The 19,496-nt window shown below is 44.5% G+C and overlaps 1 protein-coding gene across 9 annotated transcripts in view; it reads left to right on the top strand.

Moving 5' to 3' along the window:
* Positions 1-19,496, top strand: part of LOC147029496 (uncharacterized) — a 313,146-nt gene that overhangs the window by 131,192 nt on the left and 162,458 nt on the right. For all 9 annotated transcript variants that reach the window (XM_085871980.1, XM_085871978.1, XM_085871977.1 and 6 more), the window contains one exon: positions 11,823-12,015. In XM_085871980.1, the coding sequence (XP_085728106.1) occupies positions 11,823-12,015 (193 nt within the window). The remainder of the gene's footprint in view (positions 1-11,822; positions 12,016-19,496) is intronic.

The following is a 19,496-nucleotide window of genomic DNA, read 5'->3' as shown; positions in this document are numbered from 1 at the left end:
CCAACCACGGGACTCCCACGAACTCAGCCCACAAACTCAGCCCTACCACGAGACTCCCACACGAACAAAGAAAGGATCTTTCCTTTATCCTTCCCACCCCCTCCCCCGCATCCGGCGTGACTCATGCCCTCGTGATCCACCCCCCGCTCAACCACGGGTGGGAGGGAGTTGTTGACGTCACGGGATGGCAGGGTTCTTCTTCCTCTTCGCTGAAGAGGGGGAGGGACGTCTCCATTGTTCACTCCCTAACTATTAAGTCGATCCGCAGCGCATCTAATTGATTTCAAAACATTTAAACAATGGAAGGTGAGCTATCTAGGGAACATGCACTTATCGACAGAGCTGACGAAGGGAAACTGTATGTTGTGTGCAATTGAATTACAAATTCGTAACACTACCCCCTCCCCTTTTTACAGACTCGTCCCGAGTCGTCAAATTTTCGTGTGACCAGCATGTGTAAGTTTTCCCCGAGTACGTTCTACCTTCGGATTTCTGAGTGCGACATTTCTTTATACGTGTCCCAAAAATAACCTAATGCGCTGCGTAACTATCTAAACAAACTCTCACAGACTCATTCGGACAACTTAACTAAAATTGCCGGCGTAAAACAAACATGCAGGTGGGGTTCCACGTATTTACAATCTTAACTTATCTATTACATCACACTAACCATGGCCCAGGACTTGTGATCTGTGAAAGGGGAAAGGCAAAAGTCATAGCAAAGTCTTTGGTGCAGGGGAATGGATGGAGATGGTTGCAAAACAAATGGACATGATGGATGCACGGGCTGCCTGCAGGGCAGTCCTTGCAAAACTGGATGTTCCTGGCGCACATGGTGATGGATGGACACAGGGGCAAACGCAAACCAGGGCTAGCAGACATGGGGTCATGGCAGAGGCAGGCAAACGAGGCATGGCAAGGCAAGTCCATGCAGAACAGGTGGCTGCAGCACAACGGGCTGACAGGTGAAGCTGGCCGGCCTCTGGTGTGGTTCCCTCAGGTCTGGAGGGAGTGCGGTGGTGCCGGCCGCTCTGAAGGCGGGCTCGGACCGAGCCTACTGTCTCCCCCCACTCTATCGCCTTTGCCTGTCTCTGTCCATACCCACTTCCTTAATTTGCCACACAACACAACAAAATTTAGCCCCTCTTTATTTTTATTATTTTTATTTCCCTTTTACAATTGTCTCCCTAACCCCCTTTATCGTCATTGTCCGGCTAACCTATCCTGTCAAGCTAGCCTACTCCCAATCCCTACGTTCCCTCTCTGGAGGGGAATAGGGAGAGACTAGCGTCCTGTCTCGAGGCCCAACGAAGCCCCAGAATGGCTTTCTCAGAGTTCAGCGATCTACCAAGGTGAGTCCAGCGGCCTACAACGAGTGAAGGGATGGATGGTGCGAAGGGGTACATCTCCTATCCACCCTAACATTAATTAACCTGAAACTATCCCGGGGCTTTCCAAAAATGCCTCACACTTTAAAACTATCGGTTCTAAAAACCATGATTCCCGTCGCCTGTGTTGGTGTCCATTTTAAGTTTGGGCCTTGCCCTCAAATTTTCATACGTGCCCTCGCACAATTTCCTGGCTGGGCAGCGTGGCTCAACTGGCAGGAACTCCCCCTCTGCCGAACTCTAACCATGGCACCTCCAGGCCGCAGGCTGCCTCCGAGCCTAGCTGCTCTCTACAACGCGGGGGGTTTCCCTCTCTGGCATTGCCCCCCCCCTCCAATGCCCACATGGCGTGTTGATGCCACAGGTCCCTTTCCGAGGGTCGCCCGTGCCCACTACACTGCCCCCGTGGCATTCTGGCGCTACGGGTCCCGTTTCCGATGGGTCGCCCGTACCCACTACACTATCCCGGCCCCTCTTGGGCCCTTGGCCTACTCTGGCCGACTAGTCCGGTGCCTGGGGTGCCCACTGAACAAATATGCCTTCTCTCGACACCAACAACAAAACGACCTCCTGTTAGTAAATTTGAATAATCCACTAGCTAACATTAAACTGACCCCAGGGTCACTTGGGTGGGAATCACTCCTCCCCCCAACCAGTCATTCACACCATGCATACCACATTCACTCTACTCGCACACTTGGGCCCACTGTCCTACACTCATTCCTCACACACTTTCCATTTCGCAACTCACACCAACACTCCACACTGCCATCCTTCTAACTAAATCCCTTGACTAACTCATGCTCCCTCATCATCCCTGAAAACTCATGCACGTTCCATTTACTCTACGTAGCTAAGCTACGTCTCCACTACACATTTCCAGTCTGTCTGTGTCTCCAAAAATCCAAAAATTCCATTTCCTAAATCTAAACTAAAATCCCTCTAACTAATCCATTCCACGGGCTCCATGAGGTACAACCCATGTCCCCATGAAGCCGGTCTCACTAACTCTAACGCATCCTCCTAACTAGTCCTACCTGTGCCCCCAAACAAGGGGTCTTCCACCCCTTGCCTGGGAATCCTGCTCACCCGAAGCGAGGCTTGCTTTTCTCAACTCTTTTTTTTTTCATAATGCGCATCACCAGCGCGGCAGTTCACAGCCGCGCTCTTTTTCCGTGACGTTATGGCAGCTGCTTGTGCCCCGCGCACCTCGTCCCTCTTGGACGGTACCATCCAGCAGGAATTCCCTTCTGCCGGATTCCAAACACACGTGCAGCCATGACGTCACTCTGCGCATCTCAAAGCAAGCCCCGCGTTTCGAGGAGTTCCCCACGCAAACACATGTGCTCTGCTCGTTGGAGCTTTACAAACACGCTCGCATGGAGAACCTATCCGGTCCAAATTCCGAATCCAGCCTAGCTTCTGTCCGTCCGCAGGATCGGCTAACATCCACTGCTGGCTTTTCCGGACCGGGTTTCACCTGCGCAGCTGCGCACATGGCGACCTTGTGCGTAGCACAGCACAGACCCCGCGCTCGCTGATGTGCAAACCTGGCACGGTGCTCAAAATAGCTGCGGCCGCTACTCGGCCCTTGTCCTTCATCTGGTCCCGTCGTTGTTGCCGTTCAACACACACACTCCTGAGTGCCACGACGCTCACACACTCCACCATGGCACTCGGACACGGGGATGCGGTTGCGTTCTCCCGCATACAGACTGTCATCTCCCTTACACACAGCGACCTCACACATGCTGTCTCTCTCACATACCGTGCTTCACTCACTCGTGCCGTTTCACTCACACGTGCCGTTTCCCTTGCACACGTGGTTCCACTCACACACGGTACTTCACTCATACACGGGCTTCCACTCGCAGAGGGGGTTTCACGCACACACGTCATTCCTTCCACACGTGGTGCTTCTTCCACACACGGAGTACTGGGAAGCACGCACCCCGGCACACTCGTGACCACACCACTCACACACGGGGTCTCTTCCACACACGGTGCGCGTTTCAACACGCCCGCTGCACTCTCACCTTTCACCACACACCGGGCCAATCACACTGGGGAATCGTGCCACCACAAGGGTTCCCGGGGCCTCCATACCCCCCCAAGCTCCTCGTGCACCCGTCAACAGCACTCGCCCCCTCGAACTCGCTCGACACGACCAACCCCACCTGGTCGTGATCAGCTTCAAGGGAGAATAGCGTCTCCCTCTGTTCCCGAAGGAGGCTATCCAGCTGCTCGCACCGGGTCACGAGACAGTCCGCCAGCTCGCCCCCCTTAAGCCTCGCTACCTCTGTGTGTGTGTCCGTCTTTAACCCCGTCCAATTCACCCTCTATATCCCGTGTCTCTGTACATTTTATTTCTGTTGTCTCTGCGTGTCTATTAGTTTCTGTTTCTTTCTGGCTCCATTTTCCTTCCCATCTGAGTCGTTCTTCCTCTCTGAGCCCCATTAACTGTTCGTTATCTTTCCGGAGTTTTTCCATCTCTGTGGACTCCAATTTTGCTCTCTCCTCGAGTTGATTAATTTCAAACTCATATTGTTTTTGTTTCCTTTCCCACTGTTCCTCTCGTTCTTCCTTCTCCAATCTCATCGTTTCTTTCAATTGGCTTAGTTCTTTTTCCCGTTTCGTTCGTTGTTCGTTCTCTATCTCCTCGCACTGCCGCCTCGCCTTTTCTTTCAATTGGTCCACCTCAAATTCATGTTCTTTTTATTTTCTATTCCACTGTTCCTCTCGTTCTTCCTTCTCCAATCTCGTTGTTTCCTTCAATCGACTGATTTCTCCTTGCTGCTTCATTCCTTGCTCCTTCACTTTCTCCTCGTACTCGAACCTATTTTTTTTCCTTCTGTCGTTCAGTTTCAAATTCATACTCTTTTTGTTTTCTATACCACTGTCTCTCTTGTTCCTCATTCTGCAATCTGGCCTTCGCTTCCAGCTGTTCGATCTGTACAGTGTGCTTCCTTAACGTTTCATTCTCCGTTTTCGTTCTTTCTTCTCTCACCATCCTCAACTCGTTTTGTAATTCTGTCTCTTTGTTTTGGTGTTTCTGTAACTCAGAAGCTTTCTCTTCTCATTCCTTTCTCATCTCCGCACACTCCAACCTTGCTTTGGCTTTTAACTGTTCGATCTGTACAGTGTGGTTCCTTAACGTTTCATTCTCTGCTGTCGTTCTTTCTTTCAACGTCCTCAGTTCATTTTGTAATCCTCTCTCTTTGTTTTGGTGTTTCAGTATCTCAGAAGCTTTCTTTTCTAATTCCTTTTTCATCTCCACACCTCTTTCACATTCTTTCTTCCTCATTTCATCCATTCCCTCACCGAATTCCTTGCAAATTTTGACCCAATTCTTTCCACTTTTTACCTCCTGTTCCAGGCTTTCTCTTTTCCGATTGCCTATCCTTACCTCTTCCTTCAGTTGTTCCAATTCCACATGGTGTTTCCGTTTTTCCTTTTCCAGCTTCGTTTTCCATTCTTCCTTTAAGTTCTTTCTATCCTAGGAGTTACTAATTTGCTCCTCTTTTCTTTTCTTCAGTTTGCTCTCCGCACTTCTTTTGCATGCTTGCTCTCTCCTTTCATTCGTTCTCTCACAGTTTTCTTTTAGTTTTCCCAGATATTTCTCTGTTTTGTGCCTGAAGCCCGCCAATGTCCGCCAGCCTCGCCTGCCATGATCACGTGGTTTCAATCGTTGGTTGGGAGCCCCGCCTCGTGTTGTGCCGTTTGCTGTGCTAATTATAGCAGCCCGCTCCGTGCTGCACTGAGGTGCGGCAGCGCCGCTATTTTGCTGGCAAAGTTCGTGATCAGTATAGGGTGAGCGGCCCCACTGATTACCATTAGTGGTGGGGTGATAATAATAAGAACCGTCCGGGGCCATGGATCCTACATTCAAACACATTCCTAATCCCTCCTGCCACTGCTCGCCTTGGCTGAACATTTTACGTGCTGGGAATAAAATTTATAACGCTCGTAATTTGGGGACACGGTGGAGTTTGCTCCGTATACCGCTGATCCGACTCCGTGAATTTTGCTACGGAGGCGGAGGGGGCTGAATCGCACTCCTGACAACCAATTGTTACTGGCTGAGCATCAGCCGCCAACCGACCGCTGTGAATGGAGCCGCAAGTCGAGTCGGCCCGACCGATCGCCCGGAATATAGATCGCCGCCCAGATAACTTCGAGCGACAGGTCCTTGTACAAGAACCGAAATATGCCAATCGGCAGATCACGTGGGGTTGGGTCGATTGCCAATCTTCAATTTACCTAAATACCCACGTGATCCAACTACCAGGGAATTCCACCCTCGACGGAACTCGTATAGAACAAACCGACGAGGCGAGCTTGTCCGTTCGCGATTCCGAGCGGCGTAATCGCCGAGAACCGTCGGTCCAAATGTCCCTTTATTACGGCAAACTAACGGCTTTCTAACTCCCAACATACGAAATGTTCAGTCAATGAGGGAATGGACGCAACGAGCAGGTTTACATTCACACAAGGACATTTATTATAATGAAACACGTCTGAAATTAAATAAGGCAAAACACGTATGGAATTATACAAGCAGCAAAAGCACGACAAAAGAACTACAATCGTCTACTTATTATGTGCAGTCATTTACACTTAACAGCAGTTCCTACTTATTAGACGGCCCACGAACACACGTACGTGCATGCGCACGCACGCACACGCACACACACACACACACACACACACACACACACACACACACACACACACACACACAGACACACACACACACACACACACAAGAAATGGTGGCTGAGGACTTTAATCACGAGCTCCAGCTCTGAGGACAGGTGAGCTGAAACCCAGAGCTTGACTCAAACCTTTCCACCTCATGTGGTCTTCAACTTGTCCGGACCCGGGCTCCAGTGAGAGCAAGCTGGATCCAATCGCCACGATCCTTCCTGAGCTCCCGCGAATCCTCCCGCGCTTCTCAACACGTGCCGGTGAGACGAGGCGCCGATCCTTCCTGTCGATCATCGCTTCCCCGAGGATCCAACTCGAAGAAGAGGCCGATGCGTCGCACCAAGCCGGGAAACAAAATGGAGAACAAAAAGCTCCACGAACCAAGAAGAAGAGGAAGAAGAGGAAGAAGCCTCCACTCGCAGCTCAAGCCGAAAAACCGGCTCAAGTTCCTTCCAAAACAAAGCAGCAGCCAAAGCTCACTGAGCCAGCCGAAGCAAAAAGCTTCCGAAGGCCTCAAGCCAAGCAAGCCAAGCAGGACCCGATGGCCTGCTGAACGACTGCTCTCTCCAAAGCAAAACGTTTACTCCTCCCACGGGACTCAGCACACGAACTCTGCACACGGGACTCAGAACGGGACTCTTCAGGAACTCTGCCACAGAACTCCCACGAACTCAGCCCTACCACGGGACTCCCACACGAACAATGAAAGGATCTCCCCTTTATCCTTCCCACCCCCTCCCCCGCACCCGGCGAGACTCATGCCCTCGTGATCCACCCCCCACTCAACCACGGGTGGGAGGGAGTTGTTGACGTCACGGGATGGCAGGGTTCTTCTTCCTCTTCGCAGAAGAGGGGGAGGGACGTCTCCATTGTTCTCTCCCTAACTATTAAATCAATCCGCAGCGCATCTAATCGATTTCAAAACATTTAAACAATGGAAGGTGAGCTTTCTTGGGAACATGCACTTATCGACATCGCTGACTCAGGGAACCTGTATGTTGTGTGCAATTGAATTCCAAATTCGTAACTATATATATATATATATATATATATATATATATATATATATATATATATATATATATATATATATATATATATATATATATATATATATATATATATATATATATATATATATATATATATATATATATATATATATATATATTCGGGTGCATCAAACGCCCCCTTTTTTGCGAAAGTTTGAAAAACATAACGGCGATAGGACAGATGTGTTTGAATATCTGAAAAAACATTTCTCATTTTTATTCAGAATTTTCGGTCATCATCTTGGGGGTCCACATCGGGGTCAAGGTTCAGGCACGCAGCTCCTGCGCATTTTTCAGAATAAGTGTTATTTTTCACTGTATAGTGATCAAAACTTGTGTCTGCTGGTGAAATAATTCTGACATATCAATGTACTGCTCCTTTGGTGATGTTTGTAACAGGTTGGCTTGTAATTTGTTTGCACAGTTTCCCGGAAAATGGTATTTTTCCCAGAAATTGTGTTTTCCCGGAGAATTTGACACGTGGCAGATCATGAATGTAAAAGTTTGGACGATTTGGACAGTTTGGACTGTAAACGTTTGGACAAAGGAACTTGGACTATTGCCTATTGGACGCTTTAGTACAGACTTTGGAAAGCCTCACTTCCCCAAGGACATTCACTTGTCATCAAGCCTATCTGACTTTTATTTGTCTCGGTTGATTCTTGGTTGTGTTGCGAGAACTTGAACTGGACGATTCGTTCTTAACGTATGAAGTGAGTGAGTGGGCAACACTTCCAGCCGATGTGGATTCAAAATCTAAAACCAAAGCACTCAATGTAACTAATGATGCAGCTGAACGTCTAATAAAACTCGGAACGGACTGTCTCGGTGCAGCTAGGTCTGAAGAACACTTTCAGAATGTGCAACAAGTCACTGAGAATGACAGGAAAGAGAATCCGAATCTCCGGAAACACTTGAAACTTGATCATTAATGATATTATATGAGTACCTTGATATGAATACACATAATTCTGGGTAACAAAGCTGTGAATTTGACAGAACCGAGGCATTTGTTACTATCTTGTTGTTTTTTTTCTGGGAAAATCACCAGTTTGCCGCTTCTCCGGCACATTTCCCAGAAAATTTGATTGGCTCTATATCACTGGAACATCACCAAAGGAGCAGTACAATTATATGTCAGAATTATTTCACCACCAGATACAAGTTTTGATCACTATACAGTGAAAAATAACACTTATTCTGAAAAATGCGCAGGAGCTGCGTGCCTGAACTTTGACCCTGATGTGGACCCCCAAGATGATGACCAAAATTCTGAAAAAAAAATGAGAAATGGTTTTTCATGTATTTGAACACATCTGTCCTATCGCCGTTATGTTTTTCAAACTTTCGCAAAAAAGGGGGCGTTTGATGCACCCCAATGTGTGTGTGTGTGTGTGTGTGTGTGTGTGTGTGTGTGTGTGTGTGTGTGTGTGTGTGTGTGTGTGTGTGTGTGTCTGTGTGTGTGTGTGTGTGTGTGTGTGTGTGTGTCTATGTGTGTGTGTGTGTGTGTGTGTGCGCGCGTGTGTGTGTGTATATATATATATATATATATATATATATATATATATATATATATATATATATATATATATATATATATATATATATGTATATATAGTAAAAACAGAGAGGGATTAAATCTCAAGAAAAAAACAAGCAAACAAGGTGGGAATGACACCACAATCGTCTTTTGGATTACCATCACAACATTTGGAAGAAGTAGAAGTCTGAATGCAAAGCGGATGGGATGGCGTGCGGGTGGTTTTAGTGCGGGTGGGCTTTGCATTTTCAGATGCTTTCTAGTTTTGTTTGTTTTTTATTGCCTTTATTTATATATTTGGCTGAATTTAAAAGAAAAAGTTTTTTTTTACATAACAGTCGATTGAATGCCAAAAAATACTGCAAAGGACCTTTTCGCCCTTTCGTGGGGATTGGGTGCACCTGTAGAAAAGGCTGAAGTCGGGCAAAATAAATGTAAAGGGTTTGTATCTGGTTATTAATTTTCCACTCATTAATTTTCCATGATATGATTTCAGGATTTTGACAGAATTATTCTGACATCCAAATGATGTCTCCTGCCTCATGCCACAAAGCTATGATGCTTCAACAAGTGACTGAAAGTTATTGAACTGTTAGAGAAGTCTCAGCATGAGTCAACAATGTGCTCACAAAATAGAAGAGGATCTCGACATCAGCAAAACTCAAATTCAGAACACTTTTAAGAAAAAAAAAATCAGAACTTTTGAGTAAAGTTCCTTTGCACAATACCTGATATACCATTTGAAGATGTTTCCCAGAGCACGTCGGGGCGCAAACACCATCCATTGAGTCCAAATTCATTCTTGGCTGTTGTCCCAGTTTTGCTCACCGGCAGTCCTGGCTATTTGTGGTCCAACCTCTGCTGTCCTCCACATGCACCTACCCTCAGCTCCATAGTTTGCCACCTCTATGCAGATTCAATATTCAAAAAAGGCGTGTTCTCCCAGAGCCTATTCTCCTAGTAGGGTATGTTTCCCCCTTACTTGGTGGTTCCCAGAGCCTTCCAGGCCATTACATCAAACACTTAAAATTGGCAATAACAAATTTTTTCCAGGAATTTGAAACAATGAATTACGCCTCAAGCATTGCAACCTTCATTGTTTTCTATCAATATCTTCGATCAAAACATCAACTTGAGGAATTATCCATGCAACCACCAGAAAACATTTTTTTTTTTTGGTTTACAACGTCGTCTCGTGGAAGAGTTAGAACAGAATGGACCAGAACATAACAATGATAACTAGAAGGGCACTCGGTAGAGCGCATACCTCCGCCACGCAATGCCTGATCCACGAGAACATGTCGGCCACTACATTTTTGAAATATCATGCAAAATATCGTTTTTGGCCCTTTCTCTCAATGGTGAAGAATCACTTTGAAAATTAAATAATTCTCGTATCCAGATTCGGATTCAGATCTTCACCAAAATCGAATCAATTCGTCCTTGCCACACACCTAACGTCTCCACCAAGTTTCATCTGAATCCGTCCAACTACTTTTTGAGATATCGTGTTATATATTGGTTTAGCCCTATCTCTCAATGGTGAAGAATCACTTTAAAAATTATGAGATCCGGATCTGAATCTTCATCAAAATCTAATCAGTTCATCCTTGTCACACTCCCAACCTGTCCACGAAATTTCATCCGGATCCGTCTGCAACCTTTTGAGAAATCCTGCACACAGACAGACAAACAGACAGAAAGAAGTGAAAACATAACCTCCTTCACCTTCGGTGGCGGAGATAATAAATGAGTGGAAAAGGTGGAAACACATCAACAGCAAGGTAGAAGGACACATCAGGGGGACACTTGGAGGAAGAATGTGCATGTGAAAAGAATGAGATCAAGGTGAGAGGGAGGTGGACACATGGTGTGAACAAGCTGGATACACGTTCAAATGCAACAAGAAGAGGAAGGGAAAACTGGGGATGGAACAGAAATGGAACCAAAAATAAAAAAGAGGGCGAGGGAGAGAAGAGAAATAACAATAACCTGGAAAGGAATGGATATGCTTGGGGAGGGTTAATGAGGTTTGAAAAGATCATGAGTACCTGAGGTGGTGGTGAACAACCATTTTCCAGACCGAGAGGGAAGAATAGGATTGAACTGACTGAAGGAAGTTGGTTTCACAGGTGAGAGAAGAAGAGGAACAAATGAGTGGATATGACTAGTGATGCTGGATTTTGTGAGTTTCACCAGAAGCGGGTTATAAGCAGATCTCGGGCACCCTACAGAAATCTGAGTTGACATCGTACAGAAAGGCAGAGGGTACAAGACCAGAAATGAGATGGTGGAAGACAAAATCTACACATCTACATACCACGTGCACTGGTATATCTGAAATGTGAGAGTTTCAGGCTCAGACACTCAGCTTCATTGCGGGAGATTCGTTGATGGCCTTCGTTTCCATGGAATCAAGAAGTGGCAAGAGCACCAGTCCAAAGGAGTTAGCAGTACTCCATTAAGCTGTGGATGAAGGCCATGCATTCGTGTAAGTTGGCAGCTCGGTTTTCAGACAAATAAGGATATGTGTTTTGCAGAAGGAAGACCATGGTTGATGGTGAGGACCTTAAGGTTGAGTGAAATTTTCTTCTGAAGCTTTTTTAAGGAGGTAGATTTCAGGGTTCATCAGATGGTCCTTTTGGAAAGACCGAGTGCGAGTTTGAGATTTATCATGGTTGAAAGACATATTGCAAGTTTGGATCAGCACCTAATTATATCAAGTTCTGCAGGAAGGGAAAAGGCTGTTTCTTGCGTATCAGAAGTAAGAGAGATGCTGCAGCAGAGAGTGGAGTCACCAACAAAGTGATGAGGAGCATTTTCTAGCGAATCGTCAAGACTGTGCCAAATACACTGCCTTGGGGCACTTTAGCCGGAAGAGAGGGAGGACAGAGGTGTGTGTGTGTGTGTGTGTGTGTGTGTGTGTGTGTGTGTGTGTGTGTGTGTGTGTGTGTGTGTGTGTGTGTGTGTGTGTGTGTGTGTGTGTGTGTGTGTGTGTGTGTGTGTGTTCATGTTGTATATATAGCACTGTATTGCATTTAAGTTGTTATTTATTGTTTGTAAGGATTGAAGAATTGTAAGTTTTTTTTGTCTACAGTTTGTCTGCATTCACTTTGTGTTGGATACTCTCTGCAGGTTACCTTAGGCTTAGAAGAATCAGATGCACACCTCCGGACTTCTCTTGACCTTCAGAAACCATCACACTTGGAAAATTCTCCTCCTTCCCCAGGAGATGAACAGTGTCACGAGCCCAATGATGGGATCAAGGTGGAGAAGATCAAGGAAATTAATATGGTGGCTGCGGGAGATGAACTCCAAACAAGCCCAGGTAGGAGCTTCTCTTACAAGAGAAAATAGACAAGTGACCAATTGTGCAAATTATCTGATTAAAAAAAAAAAACATTCTTGGGATATGATGCAATGCAAAAAAAAAGTTTACAAACTTTTTTTTTTTAAATAGAAAAGTTTGTAAAGCAAATAGCAGCAGAATCTTAAGAGTTCATCAATTATATTTACAGATTTTTATGCCTCCGCTGACTAAGTCACCGGTTGTCTGTCCGTCCATTTGTGATGGGTTTCCATTCCCGTTGTAACGTAAGAATGGCTGAAGGGATCGAAGACAAACTTGGTACAAGTATGGATAATGATGTAAAGATAAACTGATCGATTATATTGGGTCAAGAGGTCAAAGGTCAGAGGTTCCATGAGGTAAAAATTCTGTCATCGCACGAACTTGTGAACCGGTGATGGGATTTTGACCCGGTATAAGTATATATTATTATGATGCAAAGATGAACTGATTGGATTTCAGCATCAAGAGGTTAAAGGTCAGAGGTCACGTCAGGTTAAAATGTGACAATTGAGAACAGCTGAAAGGATTTCATTCAAACTTGGTACAAGTGTGTCGAATGATGTAAATGTGAACTGATTCGATTTTTGGGTCATTACTGATGAAATTTATGCTGATGTAACACTTTTAGCGAGACGCGGCTCCAAGAGAGCTCCGTGTTTTTCTTCTTCTTCTTCTTCTTCTTCTTCTTCTTCTTCTTCTTCTTCTTCTTAACACAAAACCTTTAGGACTCGGCTCTTGTATATACAGGATCCGGATCTCCTTAAATACTAAACACCTGTACACATCCTCACATAGACCATGCCTTTTGAGAGCGTCTATCATAACATATTCGGACATTTGCTTTAAAGTTTCGAAAAGTTCACGTTACTATTTTTAGATTATTCCATTTAATGTGTTGTAATTTCGTAAATACATTATTTTCTCGACGATCGTACAGGACGGCTCTCGCTATTGGCTCCGTCATGGCACGTGATGAAATATCGGATGTTGTTGTTGTTGTTGTTTTTTGGGATTTTTTTTTCTTCTTCTTCTTCCTATTCTTCTTATTCTTCTTCTTCTTCCTATTCTTCTTCTTATTATTATTATTATTCTTATTCTTATTCTTATTCTTATTCTTATTCTTATTCTTATTCTTGTTGTTCTTGTTCTTCTTCTTCTGGTGAAGACAAAACCTTTAGGATGCGGCTCTTGGACACATTTGTCCTTGTTAACATTCACAAGCCAGAAAAACAGAACAAGGTTAACTGATTTTACAAAGGCTGGCAGGATGGCCTTGAGGTAGTCAAACTCAACTCAAGGCTGCCTGGCATGGGTTTGAATCCCGACCCAGCCATAAACAGTCATCCCCGTGTTTCACAGGCAGGGTGATTTATCAATATGTGTGCCGTCCCTCTGATGGACGTTAAGCCGGGTGTCCTGTATTCCGCCGGCATTAGTTGGTTGGCATTTAAGATCCCACGGTGTCCTTCATGAAGAGTTGCCGAGCTATCGCCGGCATCCTGAACAAATTACAAATTCCTGCCCGAACCTGTGGAGTGCATTATATCAGGAGCTCAACCACACCCTCAGCCAATGATGCTACCCCACAGCCTTGTGCTCTTATGTGAAAGAAGAAGAAGACTTATTTTTTTTACAAAGGATGCAATGTTCCGAAATATTAAACTGTGCAAAGATAATCACAGACAAACATACAGACTGACATTTACAAATGGGATCATCAGAATGTACTGAGTAAACTTGGGAAATGTTTATATATCTTTCGTGCGTCGTAAAATTAATATAAAGTGATCAAGATCGGTGTTCAAAATGTTTCCCCTGAACATTAACACATTAACACGTGGTATCTGTCAGTGACAATTCTGCAAACATGAGTAAAAAGTTCTTAATGAGGGGTGGGGGTGGAGGGCAGGAGGGGTGGGAGGGGAGCTGATAGGTGGGATGGAGGAGGGGAGCCTGGAGGGGGAGGGAAATGTGGGAAGTTGAGAGGGGGTGGGGTCGAGGAGAAACTGAGAGCAGGTGGAATGAGGGGGAAGATGGGAGAGGGTAGAGTGGGGGTGAAATTATGGGAGGAGGTCGGGTGAGGTGGGATGTGGGGAGAGGAGGAAGATGGTAGCGTATGGATGAAGGGAAAGCTTTTTGAGTGGTTGGGGTCAGGTGGGGTGACGTGGAATGGGGTGGAAGCTTTGAGGAGTTGTGGTGAGGGGAATGTACTAAGAGGGGACATGAAGTGGAGAGATACGAGATGGAGGGACACAAGACAAGGGGCAGGGTTGGGAGGACACGACCATGCGGAAGATGTGGGGGAGGGTACTAACATGGAGGGGTTCACCATCTTTAATGGACAGTGAAGAGGAATTGATGGTCATGTGCAGGCAACATCTGCAAACTGGATTTCTGAAGATTCTCCAGATGGATATACGGAGATGGACATCTTCGGAGTGGTAAAATGAATCGTTGTTGAAGGCACAGAGGAAAGCGGTGCTGTCAGTATGGGTGGAGGGTTGAGAGACCAACCATTTAGGAGTGAGAAAGGCTTGGAAAGTAAGGCTTGGGGCGAATAAGAAGAAGAAGAAGAAGAAGAAGAAGAAGAAGAAGAAGAAGAAGAAGAAGAAGAAGAAGAAGAAGAAGAAGAAGAAGAAGAAGAAGAGGAAAATATGGTGATGAAGAAGAAGAACATGTGGAGGCATTCATGATGGAGAGATAAGGAAGCTGAAGCATTTTTAAATGTTATTAAAAGCTTTTAAAGGAAGAAGCATTTCATTTAATCAAAATTCAGTTTGGAGATATTGAGAAAAGGAAGGGATAAAGAATGAATGAAGGAAGGAAGTACAGGCAGAGGGAGTTTTTGATTATTTTTTGGGGGGAGTTTATTAATTAATTAATTAATTTGTTTTTTGAGGAAGCTGAAAGGACAATACTTTGGAGAAAGAAGGCGTAACGAGGCATACGGCGTTAGAGCAGAGACAGAATTTGCATGCCAATGAGCTGAGTCCTGGGCAAGTAGGCCAGTCAACCACAGGGACACAAATTCGACAATGTCCTCTTGAGGAAGTTCAGTCGTTCAAACTCTTGGGTCTCACAATCAATCATGACCTTTCTTGGGCAAACCACATTTCAAAATTGTCCTCGAAAGTCAGCCGCTGACTGGGCATCCTCTGTCGTACAAAGTCCTTGGCACATCTGAACTTCTATCCACCTACAAGGCCTTCAACCACAACTTGATTGAGTAGTGCTCTCCCCTCTGGACTGGCTTCCCTGCCTCATGTCTTGCTCAGCTTGACGCTGTGAAAACCAAGGCCTTCAAGATCATTGAAATCTCCCACGCTGAAGCTTAGTCTATGGATCAATCACTTCCCCCATCGCAGACAGGTCGCTGGTCTCTGTCATCTACCGCCTCCTTTCGGGTCTTGTACCCTCTGCTCTTTCCATGCTTTGTCGCCCTCAGGTTTCTGCAGGGCTCACACGGTCCACCATCAACCCCCTTCTGGTGAAACTACCTAAATCCAGGATCACTGCTCATCTCCACTCATTTGAGGTGAGCGGTGATCCTGGATTTAGGTCGTTAACTTCCTACCTGCGGAATCAATTTCCACGTCCTCTTAAACATCATTCGTCCCTCCAGGTCTCCGGAACCGGAAGTCACTGTGAACCTTTATTGTCACTATAAAACACTTCACTCTTCCATTAACCTTTATCGTTTATCATAAAAAGTCTCAAAAATGCTCGATTGCCAAAAGTCTACATCCTTGTGTGAGAAACTACCAGGATTTGGAAGGTCTGAGATGTCCATTGTTAGATTTGTGTTGTTAGAATGCGTCGTTCCTTGCGGTGTGGAAGGTGTGCTTTCGTCAGAATGGAAGAAGGAACTAAATTATTTTTTCTTTTTCATTTCAAGGTGATCAGTGATATTATAAAATCTTTGTCATGGTGTATTGGGTGCCGATGATTTGTCTTCAGGATTGGAGTGATGTGATCAAATTTAGGAGCTTGAACTCGATTCCTGGCCGCTATACTCTCGATAAGGGCTTGAAAGAGGACGCAGGCAAGCCTGCTTACAGCGAGTTTCCATAATTCAAGTGCGACATTACAAGAGCATAAATCAAAGCTTCATTCATCCTCTGATTAAGCATGAACAGATTTTGCAGATGGAAGAAAACAGATTGAAAGATTTCAGAAATGTGTGGATGACAGCAAGGTATTGGGTCAATAGTGACACCTGGATTTGAAACTGTGGAAGTAGAGATCAGGTGATAATGTGCAAGTTCTAGGGTTCTGGGTTTGATGCTTTCTAAGAACGGACAGGGGGAAATATCAGTTGCATAAAGAAGGAAATAATATTTGCCTCCTCCACCGAAGGTGGAAGGAGGTTATGTTTCACCCCTTTCTGTCTGTCTGCCTGTCTGTCTGTATGTCTGTTTCTTTGTTTGTGTGCAGGATTTCTCAAAAAGTTGTGGACGGATTCGGATGAAATTTGGTGGGCAGGTTTCGGTCTGTGACAAGGATGAACTGGTTCGATTTTGTTGAAGATCTGGATCCGGATCCGACGACTAGAATTTTAAAAGTGATTCTTCACAATTGAAAGATGGGGCCAAAAATGATATATAGCATCATATCTCAAAAAGTTGTGATAAAACTTGGTGGAAACGTTGTGCACGTGACAAGGAAGAAGCGATTCGATTTTGGTGAAGATCCGGATCCGGATTTGAGGATTATTTAATTTTTACAGTGATTCTTCACCATTGAGAGATCGTGCTAAAAACGATATATAGCATGATATTTCAAGGATTTATTGGGCCTGATATGTTCTATTGTATCAGGCATTGCGTGGCGGAGGTATGCGCTCTACTGAGTGCTCTTCTAGTTTCTTTGTGTTTTTCCTTTGGAAATAATTTATTCTTCCACAGATGAACCAACTCACTGATCAGCATTATTTAGCATTCCTTTAGCATGCTATATCTTGCAGAACATTGGAAATGAAAACCTATTGCTATGATTAATCTTTGCTGCAAAGGTTTCACTGCAATACACAGAAAATGGTATTGTGTCAAGATATTAATCACAGCCATCTCATTACAACCGAGAATGTCAAAATAATGTTTTTTTTTTTCTCCCAGGACAAAATAATGTGCACATAATATCAGTGTTCTGCCTTTCATTTCAAGATAAGGAAAGTTATCTGCTGTGTCATAATCCCGTTCTTACCATTAACTTCATCTAAATTAACATCGACCTTCCTTTGACATTTACAGGCAGGTAATTTCACTTGGATACAGCACACAATGGCCTTCTCTTTCATTGAGAGACTAGGGTATTTTTAACATTCATAACTTAATTAGAGAGGGAGTGACTTGCTTTTATCAAATACCATTTGACGTACCCGGCGTTGCCCGGGGAAATTCAATGCAATATGTGTTGAAATATTTCTGCATGACAAATTGGGGAATGTTGGCCTTATGTTTTTGTTTGAATTACCAATCTTGGGTTTTGCAAAATGCACTTGGACTTGTGTCGAAATGCTTCACCTTCTAAGGATGCCCAACATGCTACCCTGGAGGCTGCTTGTCTTGTGCGTTGATCCTCAACCTGAGCCTGTGTCTGCTCTGTAGTCTCACCTGACCTGGAGGCAGCTTTTCTTGCACATTGATCCTCAACCCGAGCCTGTGTCTCCTCTGTAGTCTCACCTGACCTTGAGGCAGCTTGTCTTGCACATTGATCCTCAACCCGAGCCTGTGTCTGCTCTGTAGTCTCACCAGACCTGGAGGCAGCTTTTCTTGCACGTTGATCCTCAACCCGAGCCTGTGTCTCCTCTGTAGTCTCACCTGACCTGGAGGCAGCTTGTCTTGCACATTGATCCTCAACCCAAGCCTGTGTCTGCCGTGTAGTCTCAGTTGACCTGGAGGTTGCTTTACTTGCACGTTGATTCTCAAGCCGAGCCTGTGTCTGCTCTCGAGTCTCAAGTGACTTGTAGACTGCCATTTTCTCATTGCATCTGATTGGTTTCTGCCATTCAGTGGTCTTTTTTTTGTTGGCATATGGCAGTACATGGTGTACATAAATGAATCGTGGGGTTTTGTCAGCAGGTTGATTTAAAAAAAAACAAAAAAAAAACAGATACTCACTGTTCATTGTACTTTTTTTATTTTATTCACCAACTCAAAAAGTTTTTTTACATTGCAGTTTTATCCATTTCAAAACGTTTTTGAAATTTTATTCCACAACTTCAATATACATGTGCATCATTAACAGCATAGCACACATCATATCAATATTCAATTTCTGCCCATCGTCGGTCAAGAATCTCTGGCATAACACTTTCAATTGCTCAAGGTGATGCTTTCTTGTAAGTGCTTATAGCAGTGACTGGCTATTATAGGAGCAACTTAATGGCAATGTCATGAACCCCACCATTCATTTGTGTATACCCTGGATTTATAATGCAATTAAGGTCTGTTACGATATCTCTTTCCAGAAGTGTTCCTTTTGGAGTTCCAGAAGTGCTCTGGTGGGCATCTTGTCATGCAGATTTTCATGACGCGGTATATTAAAGTTAAAAAAGAAACAGACGAATGATACAGTGACAAGGAGGATTAGAGGTAGGGGAGAAACGTGCGAATAAGAACACACAGACTTCAACATATCTTCACAATACATATTACTCAATAGTGGCAGTGTGGAAGCACCATAATCGCTCAAGGCCTGAACAGTCATATGTTATAATAAACCTGTGTAAATAAATATTTTTAATAACAGGTGCACATGTAAACACGATGATAAATTTGTGTTGTTGACAACAAATCACTACAACCTCAACATACGATCTTTACAATACATATTACTCGATCGCTTCCAGGAAAAAAAATGCAGGCAGTGTATGAGCACAAAACCGAATCGAAGTTCGTTATCTTGTTTTAATTTTTCTTTTTAAAAAAAAATCCAAACATAGCCCTTGACCTTCCTCTGGATGAAATAAGAGACCATGCAAAGTTTGGTTGCATTGGTTCTTGCAAGGTGCGAATGCATAAATGAACAAACGAACAAACTTTCTCATTTATACATTCGATAAACTCCTTTACTGTCGTTTGACCGGGAACCATGTGTCGCATCAACAATTGCTGTGAGGATCCTGACCAACAAGATGTGTCTGCCGTACATCATCCTGTCTCTCTTCCATGCAAGTATATCTTGAGAGGAGTGGGAATTATCACACACGAAAAAGCACAAGCTCTTCTGGGTTTGCGCAGGATGACGAATCAGATCCTTACAACCTCCAAAAAGATTGATTATTCTGATTCTGATGTACCATACTTTGTTACAGAGGATTGGAGATGATGAAGAAGTTTCCTGGCAAAGGTTATACTCGGTGGTTTGCCATTGCTTTCCCAGCAGTAGTCAGGGCAGGAATTTGGAATGTGCCCTTGGGACCAGCTATTGCTCGCCTACTGTTCGCAAAGGACACC

Source organism: Eptatretus burgeri, chromosome 3, assembly GCF_056783735.1.
Source record: "Eptatretus burgeri isolate ZD-2024b chromosome 3, Ebu_testis_v1, whole genome shotgun sequence".
In the NCBI taxonomy this organism is placed as follows: Eukaryota; Metazoa; Chordata; class Myxini; order Myxiniformes; family Myxinidae; genus Eptatretus; species Eptatretus burgeri.
This window is presented reverse-complemented; position numbering and strand designations above follow the sequence as displayed.